Source organism: Dipodomys spectabilis, unplaced genomic scaffold, assembly GCF_019054845.1.
Source record: "Dipodomys spectabilis isolate Male_0828 unplaced genomic scaffold, ASM1905484v1 ptg000175l, whole genome shotgun sequence".
NCBI lineage: Eukaryota > Metazoa > Chordata > Mammalia > Rodentia > Heteromyidae > Dipodomys > Dipodomys spectabilis.
In genome coordinates, this window is record NW_024870852.1 from 9338318 (window position 1) to 9363221 (window position 24904).

The 24904-nt window shown below is 49.8% G+C and overlaps 1 protein-coding gene across 1 annotated transcript; it reads left to right on the top strand.

The window, feature by feature from the left end:
• Positions 1-6091: 6091 nt before the first annotated feature.
• On the top strand, positions 6092-23423 carry Tbc1d20 (TBC1 domain family member 20). The gene is made up of 8 exons (XM_042694600.1): positions 6092-6291; positions 14478-14663; positions 15636-15716; positions 18160-18346; positions 18476-18577; positions 20707-20848; positions 21088-21275; positions 21468-23423. The coding sequence occupies exons 1-8, from the start codon at positions 6222-6224 to the stop codon at positions 21721-21723; spliced, it is 1212 nt and encodes a 403-aa protein (XP_042550534.1). The 5' UTR covers positions 6092-6221; the 3' UTR covers positions 21724-23423.
• Positions 23424-24904: the final 1481 nt, after the last annotated feature.

Here is a 24904-nt window from a genome sequence, read left to right on the forward strand (position 1 = left end):
GAGCTGCCTCCTGGGAAGCAAAACTAGAACAAACAAAACATTAGGTGTAGTTGCCACAAGGAGATTAGGGTTACCGGCAGGTATTGCACAGAGCCCTTGGAGAATGGAGAATGGTTCAGAAAGCATTCATCACGGAGAAGCTGCCTGGAAGAGCCACACCCAGGACTCTAGAGTGAAGTGCTGACTTCTGCTCTCTGAGCTGTGTTTACATAGCTGTAGCTGTACTTTCAGGAATCCCTGACCAACCTAGCCAGTCATAATATATAAGCTCTTTCTCTTGCCCTTGCTCCCATTTTACTCTTGAGATTTCTAGGTCATCTATACACTAGTCTAAACTGGTTTAGCCATGTAACTGTGCCTGAGGTCAGGGGTCAGCCCAGTTGGCCAGCTCTGGGTGGATTAGACTCACAGTTGCTCTGTCTGGTTTCTGAGTTCCATGCTGGCAGAATAGCCAAATGAAATACACAAGCACATATCAAGTCTCTGCTTGTCACATCTGTATCATCTTATTGAACAGAGCTAATCACATGGCCAAGCCTCAGTCCAACAGGTTTTTAGGTTTTTTTCTGCGAGCTTCTTGTTTTTGTTTTTGGCCAATCATGGTGTTTTTGTTTTTGGCCAATCATGGGGCTTGAACTCAAGGCCTGGTCACTGTCCCCAAGCTTCTTTTGCTCAAGCTAGTACTCTACCACTTGAGCCACAGAGCCATTTCCAGCCTTTTCTGTTTATGTAGTACTGAGGAATCGAACCCAGGGCTTCATGCACGTTAGGCAAGCACTCTACCACTAAGCCACATTCCCAGTCCTCTGCAAGTACTTTAGATTTTCAGTTGAATGTGTTGTGGAACCCATAGTTATTTATAGGGAAACTTTTTTTTTTTTTTGGTCAGTCATGAGGCTTGAACTCTGGCCTTGGGCACTGTCCCTGAGCTTTTCAGCTCAAGGTAAACACTCTACCACTTGAGCCACAGCGCCACTTCAATTCTCTGGTGGTTATTTGGAGATAAGCCGTTTCGTGGACTTTCCTGCCCAGGCTGGCTTTGAACCATGATCCTCAGATCTCAGCCTCCTGAGTAGCTAGGATTACAGGCGTGAGCCACCTGCGCCCAGCAGGGAAACAGTTTTATATGTGTACTTATTGGGAAGAATTGTTTCCAAGCAAAAGAAATCTAGTCAGGATCTGAGGCTCTCCAGCTAGTAGTGTTGTATTTTTTTAATTTCTAGCCTGTAACTAATTGTCACATGACATGTTTTGTTGAATAAATTAAAGTTTCTAAAATAAAAGAAATTAGCTGGGCACTGGTGACTCACACCTGTAATCCTAGCTACTCAGGAAGCGGAGATCTGAGGATCACAGTTGAAAGTCAACTGGGGCAGCAAAGTCCATGAGACTCTTATTTACAATTGACCACCAGAAAACTGTAAGTGAAGCTTTGCCTCAAAGTGGTAGATCACTAGCTCTGGGACAGTACCCAGGCCCTGAGTTCAAGCCACAACTGACCCCTCCCCCCCCCCCCAAGGAAAAAAAAAGGAAGAAGCAGCAGCAAACTAAATTCACAAATGGTATCTTGTCTTGGCCTATTGGCTAAAGATCAAGGTTAAAAAAAAAAAAGAAGGAATTATTAACTCCAAAAGGAAGGGAGAAGTGAATAGATTTACAGAATTAGGTTGGAAACAATAGTACTATAACAAAAATTAGAATACTATTTTAAAGCTATCATAAAGTAGGTCAATTAACCAGCAAGAAGCTATGAATAAAGCCTTGGCTCAAGTGGTAGAGCACCGGCCTTGGGTGAAAAAGCCAAGTGAGAGCATGAAGCACTAAGTTCGATCCCCAATACTTGGCATTTGTGCACGTGCATGTGCACACACATGATCCAGGCACAGGCAACTCATGCCTGTAGTCCTAGCTGCTCAGAAGGCTGAGATCTGAGGATTGCAGTTCAAAGCCCAGGCAGGAAAATCGGTGAGACTCTCCAATTAACCAAAAATCCAGAAAGTGGAGCTGTGGCTCAAATGGTAAAGCATTAACCTTGAGCAAAAAAGTTCATGTCCAGTGCCCAGGCCCAAAGTTCAAGCCCCAGGATTGGCACAAAAAGAAGAAAAAGAAAAGGCTCTTCATCTTTGCCACATAGCATGAACTAGTCACAAAGGTGAAATGCTGTCCATAGTACATACAGGTGTGTCCAGTGTATGCCATAAATGGAGATCTTAGAGATCACCTTAGAATTATGCCTGATCTCTCTCTAAGCTGATGCCTATCTTTCCATTACCGTTCTTTGTCTCTCCTAACACACCTTCCTCTCCTTTCTTCCCTCTATCTCTGAGTGGTACTAAGGATGAGGCTTGCATATACTACATACACACTCTATCCTGAGCTATACACCTAGTTCTACACTTGGTCTCATGAATCTTTTGTCTTCCTCTGGCTTTATAGTTACCTAGTTAACTTACCTCACCTATAGGAATATGAGACCCACCTCAGTCTGGCATGGCTCTGGTCTTCCCATTAGCATTGTGTAGCAAGTAGAAGTGACTCTCATTGGAAGTTGGGACCAGCCAGGTACTGATGGCTCACACGTGTAACCATAACTACTCTGGAGGCTGAGATCTGAGAATTGTGGCTTGAAGCCAGTCCAGGTAGGAAAGTCCATGAGATTCTTACCTACAATTAACCACCAAAAAAACAGAAATGGAGCTGTGGCTCAAAGTACTAGCCTTGAGCAGAAAAGCTCAAGGACAGTTCCAGGCCCTGAGTTCAATCCCCAGGACCAACAACAAAACAAAAGTTGGAACTAATTAGTGACCTAAAATTTAACACTACAGCACATTTAATCCTGCTGGCTCTATCTAGTCTAAACCTGAATATAGTTTATGAGTTCCTGCCTGTACATGCTTACCTGTCTTCACCTCATGCCAAAGTTCATTTTCCTTCCTACTGTGCCATCTGCTTTCTAGACTTTGCTTTCTCTTAGCTCCACGGCCAAGCTATGTTCTTGCTTGCATTCATTTACCATCCTCATCCCCTCCCTTTAAAATGCCACTACCCCCAGGAAACTCCTCCATCACTCCGCTCCATCCAGCTCCAGTGTGCGGTTTGTTGTTGCCCTCTTTGGCTGTCTGTGACCCTAGGGCTTCCACCTTCTGTAAAACTTGCCACTTCTATAAATGGAAAGCCACTCTCCCCTGCCAGTCTGGGCTGTAGTCAAGAGCATCCTGCTAGTTCCAGCCTAGTCTGGGTATAGGGTGACATAATGAATCTTTATTGAGCAGACAAATGAGTTGGGTGATGTCCATGGTTGTGCTTTGAGATATTCGAGATATTTGTGTTTCTGAGTCCTATGGCAGAGAGTCCTGAATCCTGGGGGGTTCTGGCTCTTCCTTAGCTTTTGTTGGTCCGGGAAGTTGGTTTATGTATAGCAAATACTTGCTTGATATTTTTCAAGGGAAGATGAATGGAAATTATGAGATATAATAAGTATTTGAGGCCATGCTGTCATATGCAGATCCACAGTGCTGGAGTGCTGTGCTGTCCAGAAGGTGGTGTGCTAACCCAGGACAGGAACTGAGTGTTTCTATCAAACACCTTTTTTCATTCGTGTGTACATGTGTGTGTGCTTGAACTCAAGGATCTATTCTTTAGCTAATTCACTCAAGGCTGACTCTCTACCAGTTTAGCCACAGCTTCAGTTCTGGTTTTTTTTGTTTGTTTTTGGATAGATAACCAGAGATAAAAATCTCACCATTTGGGGCTGGGAAGGTGGCTCAGTGGTAGAGCGCTTGCCTTGCATGCATGAGGCCCTGGGTTCAATTCCTCAGCACCACATAAGCAAAAAGAAAAAATACACTCATCATTTTTCCTGCCCCAACTAGCTCCCAGCCATGATTCCCAGCTCTAAGCCTCCTGAGTAACTAGGATTACATATGTGAGCCACCAGTGCCATGGCATGGATCTGTCTTTTTTCATTTGCTCATGGGCCTTGAACTCAGCCTAGGTGCTGTCCTAGCACTCTACCACTTTGAGCCACAGCACCACTTTTTTTTTTTTTTTTGGCGGGGGGGGGGGGGGGGGGGGGGGGGTCTGGTCATGGGGCCTGAACTCTGGGCCTGGGCGCTGTCCCTCAGCTCTTCAGCTCAAAGCTAGTGCTCTACCACTTGAGCCACACCGCCACTTCTGGCTTTTTTCTTTTTGCTTATGTGGTGCTGAGGAATCGAACCCAGGGCTTCATGCATGCAAGGCAAGCGCTCTACCATTGAGCCACCTTCCAAGCTCCCACAGCACCACTTTCTATTTTCTGATGGTTAATTGAGATAAGTCTCATGGCCTTTCCTGCCAGGCTGGCTTTGAACTGTAATCCTCACATCTCAGCCTCCTGAGTAGCTAGGATTAGAGGCCTGAGCCACTGCTGTCTGGCTCCTTTGTTCTTTGTTTCTCTCTCCATCCCATTTATTTATTTATTCATTCATTTGCTAGTTTGTCTTGTGTTGGTCCTGGGCTTTAATACAAGGCCTTGGGCGCTGTCCCTTAGCTTTTTGGTCAAGGCTGGTACACTCTACCACTTGAGAGACTCTTTTTTTTTTTTTGGGTCCGGTCGTGGGGCCTGAACTCTGGGCCTGGGCGCTGTCCCTCAGCTCTTCAGCTCCAGGCTACCGTTCTACCACTTGAGCCACAGCACCACTCCGGCTTTTTTTCTTTTTGCTTATGTGGTGCTGAAGAATCGAATCCAGGGCCTCAGGCATGCAAGGCAAGCACTCTACCACTGAGCCACCTTCCCAGCCCTGCACTCTACCACTTAAACCATACCTCCACTTCCACTTTTTGGTTGTTAATTGGAGATGAGATTCTTAGGGACTTTCCTGCCTGGATTGACTTCAAATCATAGATCTCAGCCTCCAAAGTAACTAGCATGATAAATATGAGCCACTGGTGCCTGGTTACTGATGCCTGGCTAAATATTAAAAGACAAAGTAACTTCTGCTCATGGAAGCTCTGTGTGTGTGTGTGTGTGTGTGTGTGTGTGTGTGTGTGTGTGTGTGTGTGTAGGGCTTTTCCTAGAGATCTCTTTTACAGGATGTACTTGAAACCAAGACAAAGTAACTTCTGCTCATGGAAGCTCTGTGTGTGTGTGTGTGTGTGTGTGTGTGTGTGTGTGTGTGTGTGTGTGTGTGTGTGTGTGTGTGAAGGGCTTTTCCTAGAGATCTCTTTTACAGGATGTACTTGAAACCAGGATGGGCCTGCAGTTGTGAGTTGGGCAGGAGATCCCAGAAGGAAAGACTCTTATGGTAGGGTTAAAGAAGGGGCTTGCCACGCTTCTAAAGCTTTGAGAACATCTGCCTGGGCCCTTTCATTGGAGACCGAGGTGGTGAGGCACAAAAATACCTGAAAACTGACTGAACTGAAAGGAATGTCCGTGGAGATGAGACTCTAGTCCTGATGAGACAGATGCCATTTTGGGTGACAGTCTGCTTGCTGTGAATCTCCTAAGTGGATGGGGCTCCTGGCTCCTAGCAGTGTAAGCTGACGCAGGAAGGCCAAGGTCTTGCTGAATTCTGAAGCAGGTAAGTCTGGCAGGAGCTCAAGGGGGGAGGGGAGGGGGGGACGCGGGGGAGAGGATTAAGTAACCCTGGGTAAGCAGAAATGAGAGCCCATTACTGTTGAATACAGCAGTTGCCACAAGCTCAACAACCATGAGTTCAGCACTTTCACTCTCATTGCGACTATTTTACAGAGAGTAAAAGTAACGCAATGACAAAATCTAGTCCCTGGTTGTTTTGAGAAGGGGATGAGGGGAGGAACAGACAGAATGGTAGAAGGGGTGAGATGGACTGGAATACACTGTACACGTGTAGAAATGTAACGGTGGAATCTACCCCTGTAAACCTAATGTAAGCTAACTACAAACGAAACACAAGCTGTCCTCAACACAGGAGAGTGCCGCCCTCTGCGGTTCGGATGGAACTACACGCACAAAGCCACGTCCAGCGCTTCTCCCGCCCACGCGGGCCTCCTGCGCGCATGCCCGGGCCCCGCCCCGTGGGGGGCTCACGTGTCGGTGGGGGCGTGGCCTCGCGCGCGCCTGCGCATCGCGGGCCCTCGGAGCCCAGCCTGGCCCGGCGGAGCGGGCGCTGCGGCCGCGGCCGGAGCCGCGTCTGTACGGCTCCAACATCTGCCGGGGCTCGGGCTGGGGTCCGGGCCCCCAGGGCAGCCCGAGCCCCCGGGGCATGGCCCTCCGGAGTGCGCAGGGCGACGGCCCCACCTTCAGCCGCTGGAACGGCGGCGCCGAGAAGGCAGGTACGGAAGCCGGCGGGGGTGGCCTGCGAGGCGGGCCTGATGGGCAGGCAGAGGGGCCGGGACAGCTGCGGGCGGCGGGCGGGCCGGGGGCCGCTGACGGGCAGGGAGGCGGGCCGGGGGCCGCTGGCCGGGCGTCCGGGGGCAGCTGATGGGCGGCCTGATGGACAGGCGGAGCGGCCGGAGGCAGCTGACCGGGCCGCCGGGGGCCCCCCGGGGCGCACACCGGGGAAGCCAGGAAGGATGTGGGCCCCGGCGAGTGTCTGACGGAGGAGAGGGTCTAAGGTTGGGACCGAACCGACGGAGGAAGGACGCCCTGCTGCAGCGAGCCCGGGAGAGAAGGACCGGGTGGGAGCTCGGGCCACGGCCTCCTATCTGGAGCGGGAAACTGGGGCGCCCGATAACCGAGCGGGGCCTCAGCCCCTGCCCCGCCCGGGGTGCCGGCCACGTCGGCAGACGCCGGTGCCGCCTTAGCGTGGTTAGGCAGCTCCCCAACTTCACTTCCGCTTGACTTCCACGCCGTCGGTGTTCCGCCGATTGCTTTGAATTACCAGCGAAGACAGCCTTTGGGAGCGTGCGTTGGGGCGATTCCTCGTGCACTCACAAACTTGTGCACACGTCGACACCATCCACTTGCGAAGAAACCCCCGTCCATGAACGGCCACACCCCATTCCCCGACGCCCATCCACTGCTCCTGGCAACTGCTCACCTACTTTCTGCCCTAGCCGGTGCACCTGTATTAATGTTACTTAGTTGTGTAACCAGCCATCCGCTGGGTATATACACTGTTTCAGGCCGAATAACGTCTACGAAGTCATGGGTGGTTGTTTTTTGTGTGCATGTTCTAAAATACGTTTCCCACACAGTAAATACATGACAGTTAAAATTCTGAATGTGTTCCCTGTGCCAGGCAAAGTAATCTGCTCTGCAAAACTCTACTTTACCACTCTGCCATCCTTTCCCTGGTAGTGTCCATAATAGAACCAACCACGCTACCCATTCTATAGATTTTGATGAGTTCCTGGTATTGACAGATTTTTTTTTGGGGGGGGGTGTTTTTTGTTGGTCATGGGGCTTGAACTCTGGGCCTGGGCGCTGTCCCTCACCTCTTCAGCTCAAGGCGAGCACCACTTCTGGTTTCCTGGTGGTTAATTGAAGATAAGTCTCATGGACTTTCCTGCCGGGCTGGCTTTAAACCGCAGTCCTCAGATCTCAGCCTCCTGAGTAGCTAAGATTACAGGAGTGAGCCACCAGCACCCCGCTTGACCTTTTTTTTTTTTGGGGGGGGGGGTCTGGTCGTGAGGTCTGAACTCTGGGCCTGGGCGCTGTCCCTCAGCTCTTCAGCTCAAGGCTAGTGCTCTACCACTTGAGCCACAGCGCCACTTCCAGCTTTTTATTTCTGCTTATGTGGTGCTAAGGAATCGAACCCAGGGCCTAGTGCATGCAAGGCAAGCGCTCTACCACTGAGCCATCCTCCCAGCCCCGAAATAGAAACAAGGAATTTTTGTTTTTTTTGGTCGATTGTGGGGCTTGAACTCTGGGCTTGGGCGCCACTGTCCCTGCGCTCTTCAGCTCAAGGCAAGCTCTCTACTGCTTGAGCCACAGCGCCACTTCCGAATTTACTTTGCTATATTTTTGTGGGTTTTTTTTCTCTGATATTTTTCTGCTTATGTAGTGCTGAGGAATCGAACCCAGGGCCTCATGCATGCAAGGTAAGCACTCTACCACTGAGCCACCTTCCCAGCCTGCTTGACATTTTGTTTCTTTTTGTTTTTGTTTTTGTCAGTCATGGGGCTTGAACTCTGGGCCTGGGCACTGTCCCTCAGCTCTTTAGCTCAAGGTGAGTTCTACCACTTGAGCCACAGCACCTTCTGGTTTTGTGAGTGGTTTATTGGAGATAAGAGTGTCATGGACATTGCTGACAGGGCTGGCTTTGGAACCGTGATCCTCAGATCTCAGCCTCTTGAATAGCTAAGATTACAGGGTTAAGCCACCAGCACCCAGCACTTTTTGTTTCTTCAGCTCACTTTTTCTTTCTTTTGTCGATTATGGGGCTTGAACTTGGGGGTTTGGGTACTGCCCTTGAGCTTTTTCCGCTCAAGACTAGCGCTCTCTACCACTGAGCCACAGCTCCACGTCTTGTTTTCTGGTGGTTAATTGGAGAGAAGAGTCTCATGGATTTTGCTGCCCTGGCTGACTTTGAACCAAGATCCTCAGATCATAGTCTCCTGAATAGCTACAGCCAGGGATGCCCAGCCTTGGGTTCACTTTTATATTATAAATTGCTTCTACTTTTTTTTTTTGTTTTTTGTCGGCCGTGGGGCTTGAACTCTGGGCCTGGGCGCTGTCCCTCAGCTCTTCAGCTCAAGGCGAACGCTCTACCACCTGAGCTACAGCGCCACTTCTGGTTTTCTGGTGGTTTATTGGAGATAGGAATCTCACGGTCTCTCCTGCCCGGGCTGGCTTTGAACCTCGATCCTCAGATCTCAGCCTCCTGAGTAGTTAGGATTACAGGCATGAGCCACCAGCGCCCGGCTTCTTCTTTTTTTGTTGCTGGCTGGAAGTTCAGCTCACACATTCTGGCTCTTGTTCAGTATAACCTTTTGCTGGGGTTTGTGTGACATCTGACCTCATGGCATAGTAGTCAATGCCCAAGTTGCTTGGGTCTTGTGACCTGTTGCTGCATCTAGGTTAAGACTACCAGGTGCACTTCCCTTGATTTTGCTTCTCTAGATGACAAGGAATGAATTTAAAGAAGCTGTTTTGGTTTTGTTTTCCTTTCAAACATACTAGAAAATTGTTGGCAAAGTTACTAATGCTACAAGTCCTTCTGCATAAAGTTTGTGGTTAGATTGATTTACTTTGAGGACTGTTTTTCTCCATTGCTGGAGCAAAACAGCCTTTGGGGGGTGGGGGCCGGGTTAATTGGAGAATGAATGTAAGACCACTGAACTACATCCTACACCACTGAACTACATATACACCTTTTATTTTGAGGCAAGGCTTTGAACTTTCCAACCTCCTGTCTCAGCCTTTCTTTGTATTTTAGGTTGTTAATGAATCTCTTCTAATTTTGGAGCTATTTTGTAGAACTAATTAGGACTGCCAAAGACAGAGGGCTACAAAAAAAAAAAAAGACTCCTATCCAGAATACAATAAGATTTTCCTCTTCTGCTTTGTTCCTCAAAGACCTGAACTTCAGACATACATTTTCCAGTTACTTTATAATGTCAATATCAGGAGTTCAGGGGTAGTGTAGAGTTGTTTGTAAAAGAATCTTTCTGCCCCCTTCCCCCTCCCTGGTTGTGGGGCTTAAACTCAGGGCCTGGGCACTGTCCCTGTCCCTGAGCTCTTGTGCTCAAAGCTAGTGCTCTTTGAGCCACAGCACCACTTCCCGTTTTCTGGTGGTTAATTGGAAATAATAGTCTCATGGACTTTTCTGCCCAGGCTGGCTTTGAACTACAATCCTCAGATCTCAGCCTCCTGAGGATTACAGGCATGAGTCACTAGTGTCCAACTAAGACTGTTGTTTTTGAGTTTGGGGTGGGAATGTGGCTCAGTGGTAGAATGCTTGCCTAGCATGCATGAAGCCTTGGGTTCAATTTCTCAGTACCACATAAACAGAAAAGGCCAGAAATGGCTCTGTGGCTCAAGTGGTAGAGCAGTAGCACAGAGAGGTGCAGGGACAGAATTCAAGCCCTGAGTTCAAGCCCCAGGGACAGCCAAAAAAAAAAAAAGTTCTGTTTAAAAATAATAAATGGAGGTCTGGGAAGGTGGCTCAGTGGTAGAGCGCTTGCCTTGCATGCGAGGCCCTGGTTCGATTCCTTAGCACCACATAAGCAAAAAGAAAAAAGCAGGAAGTGGCGCTCTGGCTCAAGTGGTAGAGTGCTAGCCTTGAGCTGAAGAGCTGAGGGACAGCGCCCAGGCCCAGAGTTCAGGCCCCACGACCAGACCAAAAAAAATAATAATAATAAATGGAGGACTTAATACACAAGTTTAATGCCAAATAATTGGGATGGAATTTTGAACCTTCTTTTGTTTCCATTATGTAATGGTGTAGCTTTAACTCAATTTTTATTTGGAGCTATGGAGAAACTTTGAGAGGTGGCATAGTTCCTTTCCAGGCCAGATTCTTTTGGAGCTACTCATTTCCTTTCTGGTGTCAGTAGTCTCTGTCTGGGTTCTGTACCAGAATTAGGATGGACAGTTGTCTTTATCTAAACAGTTAGGAACCACAGCTTCAGTGGCCATTATTTAAATAAGCAGCTTAGGCTAGGGGTGTAGCTCAGTTGTAGAGGACTTCCTAGCATCTACAAATAAGACCTTGGGTTCCATACCTAGCACTGCAAAGATTATTTAGTGGGCAGTAGGCAAAGCAGTGCCCGTGCCCATCTCTTTGCCTTTTACTTGTCAAATGAGTTGCTTTCTCGGGCAGCAGGGATTTGTTTATAGTAGGGTATGTTTTGCAGCCAGCTCTAGGAAATCATTTCATTCCACCACGTTATGGTTATGATAGCCAAGTTCTCTACTACAAAGGAATTTGGAAGGTGTCAGCTTTGGAACATAAGATAGGCTTCTCTTGTGAGGCAATAAAGGACTTGTAGAAGGAAGGACTTGCGGAGAACAGAATGGCATTTTTAATTTCAGTAGAGGAAGTGTGGACTTTCTTCCTGAGCCCAGATACTTTACTCTCAAGTTGAGATTTGTGTCCTGCTTTAAAGTCCTTATATAAAATGTACCTTAATGTAGATAGTATGCAGTTATTTAAATTTTTTCCTATCTGAGGGCAGCTGTGTGATTTTTCTCTTTCTGCATGTGAATTGTTTATTGCAGACCCTGTCCTATCTAGGCTAATGGTTGACCTTCTCACTTCATGGACTGTACACTGCCAGCTCACTTGAGTTTTGTTTTCTCTTTCTCTGTGACAGTGAGAGCCCACACATTAGGTGCTGTTGAATGGTTTATCGGGGTTCCATAAACCATTATCTGCTCCCCAAGGAAGGTGGCACCAGGCCTGGACACACAGCAGCCATGGCCCACATTCCAGCAGCCCCCATTGCAGGAAGCACATGGAACTGTAGAGATTCTGCAGTGCATGTGTTCAGAGTGGTCTGTGGAAATAGAAAGTCTTGCCACTTACTACAGGAACTAAGCTATGTCATTTACTCTATTGCATTCATACTTACTGATTCCCACAGAACACTAAAAGCAAAACAGTAAGTTTGAAATGCAGGATTAAAAGAGAATTGAAGCCGCCTTAAGAGAAGCCAATAATGGAACTGTGCCCTAGCTTCTGAAGGAATTAATTAATGTTCAGGCCAATATTTGCCCAAATCCCATGGAAACCTTGTTGATTGCAAACCATGTCCTTCTCCTCAAGATCCAAGTAGCAATCTCCCTTCCCCCAACATTGCCAAATAGCTTACATGGAAACAGGAGCAGAATAGATATGTCAAAACGAATTGAGAAAAACATTCTCTGCTCTCAGGAATGGGTTGACCAAATTTCTAAATAACACTTCCTTGAGCAACCAGGTCTGAGGAAAGTGCACAGCTATTCAAACAATGAAATACCTGCTCCCGATTTTTTTTTTTTTTATGGTTTTATGCCAGTCCTGAGGCTTGAACTTAGTGCCTGGGCCCTGTCCCTGAGCTTTTGTACCCAAAGCTAGCACATTACCACTTGAACCACAGCTCCACTTTCAGCTTTTTGGTGTTAATTGGAGATAAGAGTCTCACAGACCACAGACTTTCTTGCCCACGCTGGCTTTGAACCATGATCCTCAGACCTCAACCTCCTGAGTAACTAGGATTACAGGTTTGAGCCACTGGCACCGGGCATGCTCCTGTTTTATTTTAGCCTATGCCACCAAATAAGGTCTTCTCATGTTGGAAGCATGGCTCAGTGCGATTGCTCGCCTGATATGTGCAAGGTCCCCACATCACCCCACCTCACTGCAAAAAACAAAGCAGTCTCCTTTGTTTTCTGATCTAGCAGGATATATCCAAGCCAAGCTTTGGGGGTGGGGGTGTGTGGAGAGGAGTTGTTTTGTTTTGTTTGCTTTTCTTGGTATTGGAGTTGAACTCAGGGCCTCATACTTGTTAGGTAGGTACTTTACTACTTGAGCCACATCTACCACCATTTTTTTCCTCTACTTGTTTTTTAGGCAGTATTGCTCTTTGACCCTAGTTGGCTTGCACTGCAGTCCTATTTATGCTTCCCTTCATAACTGAGGTGACAGATACTTGCCACCACACCCAGCTTTTTTTCTAATCATACGGATTTCTGTGAGGTTTTTTGCCTGGGCTGGCTTGGAACCATGATCTTCGCAATCTCAACTTCCCATGTAGTTGGGCTGATCGGCATGTACCTCCACAACCAGCTCAAATGGGTTCTTGCAGATTTTTTGCCTGGACTGAGTTTGAGCCACTGTATGTTCTCCACCCTCCAATTAGCTAGGATTACTGGTATAGCCGCTATGTTCGGATCCAGCCCAGACCGACTTCTATTTCTTATTTAAAAATATGCTTACTGCTGGGCACCAATGGCTCACGTCTGTAATCTTAGCTACTCAGGTGGCTGAGATCTGAGGAACACGGTTCAAAGCCAGCTCTGGCAGGAAAGTCCAATAAACCACCAGAAAACTAGAAGTGGCACTGTGGCTCAAGTGGTAGAGTGCTCGCCTTGAGCTGAAGAGCTCAGGGACAGTGCCCAGGCCCAAAATTCAAGCCCTACAATGGACAAAAAGGAAGAAAGAAAGAAAAAAAATATATATATATATATATATACATACATACATATTTTTTTTTATTTTTTATTGTGAAACTACAGAGGGTTTACAATTACATGGGCAAGATAATGAGTACATTTCTTATCAAGCATTGTAGCCTCCTCTTTTGTTTACCCTTCCCATCCCTTCCCAGCCTCCCCCCGCCCCCATATATATATGCTTACTGCTGGCCACCGGTGGCTCATATCTATAGTCTTAGCTACTCAAGAGGCTGAGATCCATCTGGGCCAGTCTGGGCAGAAAAGTCTGAGACTCTTATCTCCAATTAGCCAGCAAAAAAAAAAAGGCTGGAATGGCTCAAGTAGTAGTCAGCTCTGAACACCAAGCATCCAGGTGCCAGTGGCTCAACATGCCTGTAATCCTAGCTTCCCAAGAAGCTTAAGATCTGAGGATCACAGTCCCAAGCCGGTCCAGGCAGGAAAGTTCATGAGACTCTTGATCTCTAATCACCAAAAAAAAACGAAGAGGAGCTGTCGTTCAAGTGTTGAACACCAGCCTTGAAAAAAGAGACAGTGCTCAGGCCCTGAGTTGCAGCTCAGGTACTGGCACAAACAAAACAAACATAGGATTGTAAATTCAGGCCAGCCTAGTCTCTATAGTAACACTCTGTCAAAGCCCACCATAAATTATTCTGGATTATGCCTGTGATTACCGGTTCAGACCTATAGGAACAAGATCATCTTTTCAAAAGGAGGAGACTGCTGGGCGCCGGTGGCTCACGCTTATAATCCCAGCTACTCAGGAGGCTGAGAGCTGAAGATCACAGTTCAAATCCAGCCTGGGCAGGAAAGTCTGTAAGACTCTTTTTTTTTTTTTGGTCAGTCGTGGGGCTTGGGCGCTTTCCCTGTGCTCCTCAGCTCAAGACGAGTGCTCTAACACTTGAGCCACAGCGCCACTTCTGGTTTTCTAGTGGTTTATTAGAGATAAGAATCTCACAGACTTTCCTGTCCAGGCTGGCTTTGAACCGTGATCCTCAGATCTCAGCCTCCTGAGTAGCTAGGATTACAAGTGTGAGCCACTGACGCCCGGCTTCCGTAAGACTCTTATCTCAATTAACCACCAGAAAACCAGAAGTGGCGCTGTGTTTCAGCCTTGAGCTGAAGAGCACAGAGACAGTGCCCAGGCCCAGAGTTCAAGCCCCAAGACTGACAAAAAAAAAAAGGAGATGACCTGTGAAGTCCATTTTACTATGTGTCCTGTCCCCACCCCAGATTCGGCACACGGCCTAAAATTGGTAGTGCTGCTGGCTCGGAGCTGTGATGCCAGCCTATGCCCTCCAAGCTAAGAAGACATGCCTGCCTCATCTCCTACCAAATAAGGAGATGGAGCCCACATACAAAGGTAGTTCTGCTAATGTGTGCCTCATCCTCCACTCACATTCATGTTTTCCTCCTCCAGATTTTAATGCCAAAAACAAAAAGAAAGTGGCAGAGATATACCAGGCCCTGAATAGTGATCCCACCGACGTGGCCGCCCTCAGACGCATGGCTATCAGTGAAGGCGGGCTCCTGACAGATGAGATCAGACGGGAAGTGTGGCCCAAGCTCCTCAATGTCAACACCAGTGACCCGCCTCCTCAGTCAGGTAAGGAAAGCTTGCCCAGAAGCCGGGAGAGAACCCGAGGAGCTTTGATGCCTGGGCTTGGAGCAGGAGCGGATGACTCAGTGGGAACATGTAGGAAATGCTTGTGCCCACATGAAGAGCACTGAAATGAAGTTCTGGCCAGGCAGGATTTACTTGAGTCCAGGCTGGTTGTCAGAGTTGAGCTGGGCTCTGGGCAGTGGTAATACATTTTGAGAAATGTATAGCAAAAGCCTTATTGGGAAATACAACAGTCCTTTGGCATTGCAGTATTCAGTAATTGCTCTGAAAGCCGTTACTTCACTCATTTGCAGAGTCAGGTAGTGAAAGCTCCCTGGGCTACAGCTGGAAAGACAAAGGAACGCACTGTCGCCATGTGGCTGTTCACCCTCACCCTGTTCCCTTTCTTGCTTCCCTGCTCTTGGGGCAGAATGCCAGTGGCTGGGGATTCTGTCATTTACTTGGCAAATCTTTGGGCTCCCGCTGTGTGCCGGGAGCTGGAGGTGACCCTGCCGCCGGCAGGCTCGCAGTGGCATGACGCCCCTGTCTGGGGGCTGCGCTGTCACCGGCACGTTCTTTGGACTTGGTGGCCTCAGAGCAGTCAGCTTTTCGTTGGAAGGCAAAGGCACTGGCATGTCCCACTCAGTCCCAACTCCGGATGAGGTGAGGCGGGGTGCTGCAGGCTCCTCTGCTGCCCTTCAGTGTGGGCTGAGGAAAGCGCCCCCGTGTGGATGTGTTAGCAACAGCTCCCTCCTGCCTTTAGTTCCAGCCTCCGCTTTACAATGCCTTGCTGGTAGAATTTCAGAGCTAAGAGATGTTAGGTTTGGGGGCAGGGATGCTGGGGATCCAACTCCAGGCCTGTGTGTACTAGGCAAGTGCTTTCCCACAGAGCAGTGATATTCACAGCCCAAGATCCCTTAGCTCCCCCTCCAGCTTCGCAGACATTCCTGCAGTAACGCATTCCCCTTCCTCTAGGAAAGGACCTGCGGCAGATGAGCAAGGACTACCAACAGGTGCTGCTGGATGTCAGGCGGTCTTTACGGCGCTTTCCCCCTGGTGAGAAGCTGTTCCATCTTGCCCCATCTCGAGTAAAGCTTCCTGTCCCCCTGTATTTGCTGTCCCCAAGTTGGCATCCCCTCACCTTCCACTGTGATAGCCCGCCCCAGAGGTGGTCATGAGAGAGCGAGGGGCTGGTCCTCGTGTTTCCTTCACACCATAAGAGCCACTTGATAGGGATTATTAGGGCCATGGCCTGGTGTTGAGAGGCATATGGGTTTGGAATTCCATCTTTAAATGGGACAGGAAGGGAGACCCTTCCCTCATGCTTTATGGAGTCTGCTCCTAAAACTGCCTCCTGCTTCCCAGGGAGCGGAGCAGAGGAAGCCAGCCTCAGGCCTCCTCCGTGGGACCGGGTCCCTCTGTCTTCACAGGTGCTTCTCCGGTCCTTTCCCTACCTCATCCCTGCCCGTCCTGGGAGATGCTCTGGGACTCTCACGCCTCCTGTTGACTGCTAACTTAGTTTGGATAAAACCTGGGCCGTAGCCCAGTCTCCTTTTCTTGCCCTGCTGGTCTGGGTAAATGTGCTCCCCTCTCTCCCTGGGCACCCCTTTTCCTTCTCTCCTTTTTTTGTCACATCCGTGCCTCGGGTTCTTTCTGTTGTACTTTCTTTCTCCATTCCTGTCTCAGACAGGCCTTAATTTTTACTCCTCGGCTTCGTTATTTTCCCTCGGGTTCTTGGTTGACTTTGGGTTCTTGGTGTCTCTGGCAGTATGCTCTTTGGGAGAAGGGCTGTGTTCAGTGTGAGCTAGGCCTTTGCTTGGCTTCTGCCCTTGGGTGTTTTCCTGTGAGAGCGGAGTCAGCAATGCAGGAAGGCCGAGCTTCCACTGCCAGTCGCGAGCTACAGGTCCACCCAAATGGTGTTCAAACTGGGGATTCACAGTGAGCATCCTTGCCTTTCACCTGGCTGCACGTTGCTCTGCCGTGCTTCGTCCACAGGAGCCCTGTGAGTCAGCTGCCATCAGTGTGACTCTCTTGCAAAGTCTGGGTCCCTTGGGGTGTCGGTGTGCATGGATGTCAGCATGGGCCACTGGGGACCATTTTGCTCCTCTATCATGGGCTTTTCAAGTTGGCATAGACAGATGAGCGTAAGTAAATGCAGTCATTGTATTCAGTGTGTACTATGGGAGAAAGTGAAGGAAGGGGTGACTTTTTTGAGAATTGGGCTCAGTGTGCTCATTCCTTAAGGAATTGTAATCCCTTTGTACAACTCCTTAATAATAACAATGAAAAGGGGAGAAGGAAGGGAAGCTAGGTGGGCTGAGGAACTGCACTGCCCGGCAGGGCACAGGGCCCCACACTGGGAGTCGCTGAGTGTGTCCCCGCTCTCGGCTGCAGCTTGGGGCAGATGGCCTTCCTGCAATAGTCAGTTTTCTTTAGAGGGAAACACAACTTTTGCCATTTATAATTTTATATCCTTTAAAATGTAATTTCATCCCAAAAAGTTGCAAAATAGGGCAAAGAATTCCTTTTTCCCAGGTCTCTTCGTGTGAACATTTTACCATTTCTGTTTTAACTGCTCTCTTCTCCACATACAGAAACCTCATTGTGTTCTGCATAAGAGTAAACAGAGGTGGACCCTTTACCCAAGACAGCACAGTTAGCAGGATCAGTGAAACAATGAGAAGTGTTCTTAGCAGTCTGCAGAGTTACTCAGCTTTCACTATTTATCCTCTTAAATCCTTTGTGTGAAGGAGAGAGACAAATTCATGCACTGCCTGTGCAGTCATCATCTGTGTTTTTGCCAGCACTGGGGTTTGAGCTCAGGGCTTCCACCTTGCTGGACTTGAGTCCCGTGCCTAGCCCTTTTTGACCTTATTTTTCAGAGATAGCCTCACCCTTTTTTTTTGCCAGGAGCTGACCTCACCCTGCAATAATCTAATCTGTGCTTCCCATATACCTGGGATTACAGGCATACATCTCCATGCCTGGCTTATTGGTGTGGGATCTGCCTAACTTTTTTGCCCATTGTGGCCTCAAACTACAGTCCTCCTGATCTCTGCCCACTAACTAGTTGGAATTACAGGCATATGCCACGACTCTTGGTCCTCAATGTGTTTGTTTGTTTGTTTTTTGAGACAGTCTAGATAGCCTAAACTCCTGCCTGAGCCTCCCAAGTGCTACAATGTACAAATAGCCACCACCACACCCAGCAGTTGTCAGATCTCTCAGCTTCCTATAATTGGTAACCATTCCTTTATATTTTATGGCAGGCCAATTTTTCTGCTGAACATCCCTTCCTTTGAGTTTTTCTGGCCCTTCTTCATGCGATTCAGGATTATGTATGCACCATGCGGATCTTGCAAGATGTCCTCAACTTACTTTTGCTTTATTTTCTCTTACTGGACACTTTTGCTGGAAATCGCTGGCCCTCTTCTTAACATCCTTGTTACTGGGTGATATCCAGTGTTCAAACATACCCTCCACCCCACCCCGTCCCCAGGCATGCCAGATGAAGAGCGAGAAGGGCTCCAGGAAGAGCTGATCGACATCATCCTCCTAGTCTTGGAGCGCAATCCCCAACTGCACTACTACCAGGGCTACCACGACATCGTGGTCACCTTCCTGCTAGTGGTGGGTGAGAGGCTGGCAACATCGCTGGTGGAAAAACTGTCTACCCACCACCTCAGGTACGCATGCCCTGTACGAAAACTCCTGGCCCATTTTCTAGTCAGGTGTTTGAACGGTCTGGACGCATGCCACCCACCCGCTGCCAAGGCGCAGGACCCAACCATGCTCACTGGGTTGTCCCCCTGCAGGGATTTCATGGACCCCACGATGGACAACACCAAGCACATTTTAAACTATCTGATGCCCATCATTGACCAGGTGAACCCAGAACTCCATGACTTCATGCAGAGGTATGTCTGTGTGTCCATGCACTCAAAGCCCTACCTGGCACTGCCCCTCCTTCGGTTCTTCTCCAAACCCAGTTCAGCTTTATCACCATCTTTCCTTGATTTGTTTAGTTGCTTCAAGTTGCTTTCCAGTCTGAATAATGAGGTCAGCACACAGTATCAGAGCCCTGTTTGAGGACTATGCAGTTTTGTTTGGGGAATGCCAAAAAGGATGGTAGGGCCATGGCTTGAGTTTAGTTGTAGTGGGTAGAGGTGGACAGGCAGGTAGGCCAACACAGACTTTCATATTTCTGCCCCAACTCCCAAAGCCCTGGAGGTAGAAGGAAAGACAGCCACTGTGGGCAGGTTCATCTTCCAAGTACTAAGAAATAGTTCTTTGCAGAAGTCATAGATTAAAGGGGAGGAAAAGAGTCAGGCGCTGGTGGTGCACACCTGTAATCCTAGCTACTCAAAAGGCTGAGGTCTGAGGATCACAGTTAAAAGCCAGAGTAGGCAAGAAAATTGGTGAGAGGGGCTGGGAATGTGGCTTAGTAGGGTGCTTGCCTAACATGCATGAAGCCCTGGGTTTGATTCCTCAGTACTACATAAACAGAAAAGGCTGGAAGTGGCTCTGTGGCTCAAGTGTAGAGTGCTAGTCTTAAGCAAAAGAAGCTCAGTGACAATGCCCAGGCCCTGAGTTCAAGCCCTAGAACTGAGAGAGAGAGAGAGAGACAGAGAGGGAGGGAGGGAGGGAAGGAAGGAAGGAAGGAAGGAAAAATTAAAGAAAAGAAAAGAAAAGTCTGTGAGACTCATCTCCAATTAACCACCAGAAAATCAGAAGTGGCACTGTGGCTTAAAGCCTTAAGCAGAAAAAGCTCAGGGACAGCACCCAGGCCCTGAGTTCAGGCCCATGACGAACAAAAAAAAAAAAAGAGAGAGAGAGGGAGGAGGGAGTAACTTATGGTTTGGGATGTTTAGTTCTGTGCTGCTGAAAAGTCCTAGCACATGCCAAGCAAGTGTGTACTATTGGGGTGCGCTACTCCAGACAGCTCAGTGGCCTCATACCACCGAAATTACTTTTAAGCCTGGAAAGATGTGCCTGTGCCCTCAGAAAGAGTAGACTCTCGTGATTCCCACAAGACAGTATATTGGAAATGAACTTTACAACTCTGGGGTAGCGGGGAATGAGGGAGGTGGGAGAGGGAAGGGATAGTGAGAGAACCAAGGACAGGGGTAGAATGCTTGACAGGAGACGCACCCATTGCCTCACTGTAACTGTGACCTCTGTACAGCGTCTTCACAATACAGTTAAATGAAAAAAAAAACAAGAGTAGACTCTCAAGGAAAGCCTCAGCATCTTTGTGCATGGCAACTCCTTGTTCCTGTAGTTGAGCATTAGGAAAGCACCCAGTAGCCAGGCTCCAGTGGCTCACACCTATCATCCTAGCTACTCAGGAGGCTGAGATCTGAGGATTGTGCTTCAAAACCAGCCTGGGCAGAAAAGGCCATGAGACTCTTATCGCCAATAAATTACCAAAAAAAAGCTGGTGGTGGAACTATGGCTCACATGTAGAGTGCTAGCCTTAAGCAGCAGCCGCTCAGGAACAGAACCTAAGCCCCAGGACCAGCCAAAAGCAAGAAGAGCACCCAGTGAGATGAGATACGATTTTGTTTCTATTTATATTTTATTTATTTTTGTGATGCTGGGATCAGACTCTGGGCTTTTCCCATACGAAGCAAGTGTTCTACCAGTAGTACATCTCCAACCTCATGGTACTGGCTTTGTTTCTTTGTTTCTTTGTTTTTGTTGCAGTTGTGCTGCTACTGGGGTTTTAACCCAGGGCTTTGTGTCTCACTCAGGGCTAGTGCTCTACCACTTGAGCCAGGCCTCCACTTCCAACTTCAGTTGATTAATGGAGATAAGAGTCTGGACAATTTACCTCCTAGTAGCTAGGATTGTAGGTGTGAGCCACTGATGCCCAGCCCTCGTGGCACATTTTTAAAACATTGTATTTTGTGAAGAGATGCTGAATCCCTACATGGCAGACTTTCCCAAATGCTTCTTTGTCATCAGTGCTAAGGACGAAGAAGGCCCAGGAGAGGGGGGGATGGCCCAGCGGGGAGCCTAACGCCTCATTTTCCTTCACTCCTAGTGCTGAGGTGGGGACCATCTTTGCCCTCAGCTGGCTCATCACCTGGTTTGGGCACGTGCTGATGGACTTCCGGCATGTCGTGCGGTTATACGACTTCTTCCTGGCCTGCCACCCGTTGATGCCCATTTACTTCGCAGCTGTGGTAGGTACCTGCTGCAAGCCTTAGGAAACGTGCAAGACCGTGTTTCCCCAGGCTGGGGTCCCTGTATGCAGCTCTGTCAGTGGGGTGATCAGCGCCGAGACTCTGCTTTACTCCTTCCTTGGTGGACACAAAGTTTGCTGAGTGTCTGGGCAGAGCTCACCTCCTATCAGTGGAGGCTGAGTGGCGGGTGCCCGGGCCCCATTTGTCAAGTGTCTGAGGCAAGGCCTTCCTCCCTGCAGATCGTGTTGTATCGTGAGCAAGAAGTCCTGGACTGTGACTGTGACATGGCCTCAGTCCACCACCTGTTGTCGCAGATCCCTCAGGACCTGCCCTACGAGACACTCATCAGCAGAGCGGGAGATATTTTCCTTCAGTTTCCACCTTCGGAACTTGCACGTGAGGCAGCTGCCAAGCAGCAGGCTGAGAGGTGAGGGGCCCCCAAGGAGGTGGGGTGCCTTTGAGGGCTTGTGTCTACACTGGGGGGTCTGCCCAGGTGCTGCGTCTGGAGGAGTCCCCTCCTTCGAGGCCGTGGCTCCTCTCAGCCCGCTCAGTGCTGTGCACCCCAGCTCCTTTCCTTGCCCACTGGTGCCCATAGTACCTCCTTTCTTCCTTCCCCTAGAATGGCAGCCTCTACCTTCAAAGACTTTGAGCTGGCATCGGCCCAGCAAAGGCCAGACATGGTGCTGAGGCAGCGCTTTCGGGGACTTCTGCAACCTGAGGCTCAAACAAAAGATGTCCTGACCAAACCAAGGACCAACCGCTTTGTGAAACTGGCCGTGATGGGGCTCACGGTGGCCCTGGGGGCGGCAGCGCTAGCCGTGGTAAAGAGTGCCCTGGAGTGGGCCCCGAAGTTTCAGCTGCAGCTGTTCCCCTGAATTTGGCCAGAAGAGCCACTTCCTCGCCCAGTACAGCAAAGGCCTCACCCTCCGTGGGAGGACTGGGAGGCTGGATTGCCTTGATTAAAAGGGTTTCTGCCAGGGTGATCTGTTCGTGCACCCTTGCCTGCCTGTCCGTGGCTGCCTTGGCTTGGGCAGCAGTGCAGCAGCAGAGCCAACCTGCCACCCACAGTGGACCTGGGTGCCCAGCAGCCTCCCCACACTGGAGAAGGGGAGGCTGGGCTTCCCTGGCTCCTGGGAGTCTCTTGGCTGCCAGGTAGAAAGTGAGCTGATTCTGGATGCTCAGTCAGACAGGAAGGAAGGGGCTGCTCAGGGGGGGCCTTGGAATGAAAGTGAAGGGGTTGAAGAAACCAGCCAGGGAGCCCCGCCTCCAGCCAGGGCCTCATTCTCTCCTAAGAGCAGCTTCATTGGCTGGTTAGATCCAGAGTCAGGTGGGAAGTGTATTACTAGCTTGTTCCTGTGTCAGTCCAGGAATCATGTGGGCATGCCCAGTCTAGTGAGGAATAGTCTTGCTTAGACTGGTTTTGTCTACCTTCTCATTCTCCACAAGCAACTTTACTTAGAAAAAGATACTTTTATTACTATTTTTAGAATTCTATACACCTGACACATAAGATAGTCTCACTTTATAAAAAATAATAGTTCCTTCATGGAAGAAATGCTTCTCATCAGAAGGATGAGCTTCTGAGATCCTGAAGTTACTTTCTGCTCAACTGTGTAACACTTCACCTTTGCCTTGGCATTCCCAGTGTCCTGGCCCATTTCCTTTCTTTCCCCATTTTCCTACATAGATACCACTCACTTCTTTCCCCTTGTCTTTGGGTTTATCTCAACTGCCAGTCTCTGCCTAGTTGGGAATGTCATTGGAAACTTACTGGCACCCAGCAAAGGGCAGACGGGTAGCCTCAAGCGCTAGCAGGAGCCCACACAGCTGCCCTGCCCCAGGGTTCCCCCAAGGGCCCTCGAGGCCCTGGGAACTGGGGTCACTCAGTCCTTCTGGGACAGCTTTCCTGTAAGCAAAGCCAGGTTGGTTTCTCCATGAACTCTGGCTTGGAAAACAAAGTGCCTTTGCTGCTCTAAAGGAGGGTGCATGCAGAGCAGCGTGTGCTTCTGGCTCCCCGTTCTTTTCTGGGCACCGCTCTCATGGCAGGTGGTTTGGTGAACGTGCCAGTAGCACCGCGCCTGCCCTGGCCACAATTCCACACCCTCCCCATGTGCCAGTGCCTGGCTCTTGGCACGCCAGGCAGCTGGGTATCTGCTGAGTTACACAAAGCACTTTAAAGCCAAAACAAGCGCACAGTGGGTCGTTCCCCATGTGCGGTCCTGCCTGGGCTGGCTAGGAAGTGGACAAAGGACGCAGAGGTGGCATTGTGGCAGACATCCTGCGTTCTCCCGTGGCAGCCTTGTCCTCTCTGTACAGTACTTGGACAGGGGTGGAACGCGGTGGAGAGAGCAAGGGAGGAGAGGTTCATGCTGGTGTCCTGGGAAGCAGGTGGGGTTTATGCTGTGGCCTGGGAAGCAGAGTTTTCCATGGCTTTGCTCACATCAGGTCTCTCCCTGCCACTGAGGAGAAAGCATTACCTGTTTACCTTCAGGTGATTTACTTATTCTGTAAAGAATATGTGTAAATATTTTGTACAGAGCCCTGTATGAAATAAAGAGCCATATGTGGTAACTAATCCTTTGTCCTCTGATAGCCTGGAGCTTGCTGAGAACAGGCCTGCTACCCTGCACTGCAGGCAGGCCGGAGCTGTGGTCTGTGCGTCCCTGGTGGGCCTTGACTTTCCAGGAGACCATGGGCCATCCTGCAGTTCCTGTGAAAGACTGACTTGCCTATCTCAGCTCTGGGGGCAGCCCCCCCCCCCCCCCCCCACACACACTCTGTTTTCTGTTCTTGTCCAGCCACCAGCAGCCTCGGTGTTCCCTACTACTGGAACAGGCCTGCCAGTCCCAGCTGGGTTGTTTCAGGTGTTCACGGATGTCTTCTGGCTCTGAGGGGCGGTGTGAAGACCCAGGGCTGGCTGACAGGACTTCTTCAATGTTACCTCCCACTATGCCATGCTGCCCTGGATGTGGCAGCCATGGGCAATGGGCTACAGTGAGCAGTCTGCCTCTGGCTCACCCTGGAAGGCTGTGCAGACAATGAGTAGCTGCGGTGAGACCAGGGGCCAGGGTCTAGGGCTTTTGTTATTTTTCCAAGAAGTGGAAGACCAGTGTCTTGTTGCTCTTCCCAATCCCTTTGGTCCCACTTGAGACAGGCTAATTAGGTGGCCTAAAGTGGGACCTTACAGTGGGCAGCCATAGGGTGGGGCTGCTCACCAGAAAGACCAGGCGGTTAGGGGGATGTCTGGGGTGGGGCCCTGGGGGTGGAGCTGAGCTTCTAGGGGAGTGGGGCAGAGATCATGGAAGCCCCTACCCCACCTCTTTCCCATTTGGCTGCTTCTGCATGCACCAAGTCCATTACTGAGCCTGGGAGTATGGCAGCCCCAGGACAGGCAGAAGTGTGTCCCCAGGCGCCCCATCTGGTGGGCATCTGAGGCTGGGCAGTCGCTGGGCCAGCCCTTTCACTTGTGGCACTGCATGCCCACACCAGCTAGTGCTGGGGTTGTATTGCTGGATCCCAGCTGGGGTCAGCCCCACACCTTCTGCAAGGGCAAAAGGAGACGACACGTGACTACCGCGTGAAGGCTGTGGGCGCACAGCCCAGGCGTGTGGCAGGACCTGGGATGGCTCTGCCCTCTTCCTCTCAGTGCTGCAGGGAAGCTACTTAGTTGCTCTCACAATGCGAGGTGAAGGCACCCCGCCCCTCGCTCTGCGGTCTGCTCAAGGTGCCTGGGTCAGCTCTTCTGAGCGGGCACCATGTAGCAGAGTGGCAGCCTTTTGGGGGGGGAGGGGAGGTTATCAAAGCCATCCTGATGGTAGATTGGGCCACCTTGGCCCCCTCCATGGCAGCAACCTCCGTTTCCCTCTCTTTACCCAGCTGACCCCCAGCCCTTCACCACAGACTGACCTGCAAACTGCTTGTCCCAGAAGCTGGGCACAGGTGTGCCAGGTCTGCCACAGCCTCCCTGCATGGTCAGCCTCATTACTGAAAACAACGGACCCATTCCCAGAGACCTCCACATGGGGCCTGCCTGTAGAACCCTGGCCCACGACAGTC

Excerpts from the sequence above, each read along its gene's own strand:
- Tbc1d20 (XM_042694600.1), top strand. The coding sequence starts at position 6,222 with ATGGCCCTCCGGAGTGCGCAGGGCGACGGCCCCACCTTCAGCCGCTGG. Across the intron at positions 18,347-18,475 it reads CTGTCTACCCACCACCTCAG|GGATTTCATGGACCCCACGA; the intron begins GTACGCATGCCC and ends GTCCCCCTGCAG. Across the intron at positions 18,578-20,706 it reads CTCCATGACTTCATGCAGAG|TGCTGAGGTGGGGACCATCT; the intron begins GTATGTCTGTGT and ends CTTCACTCCTAG.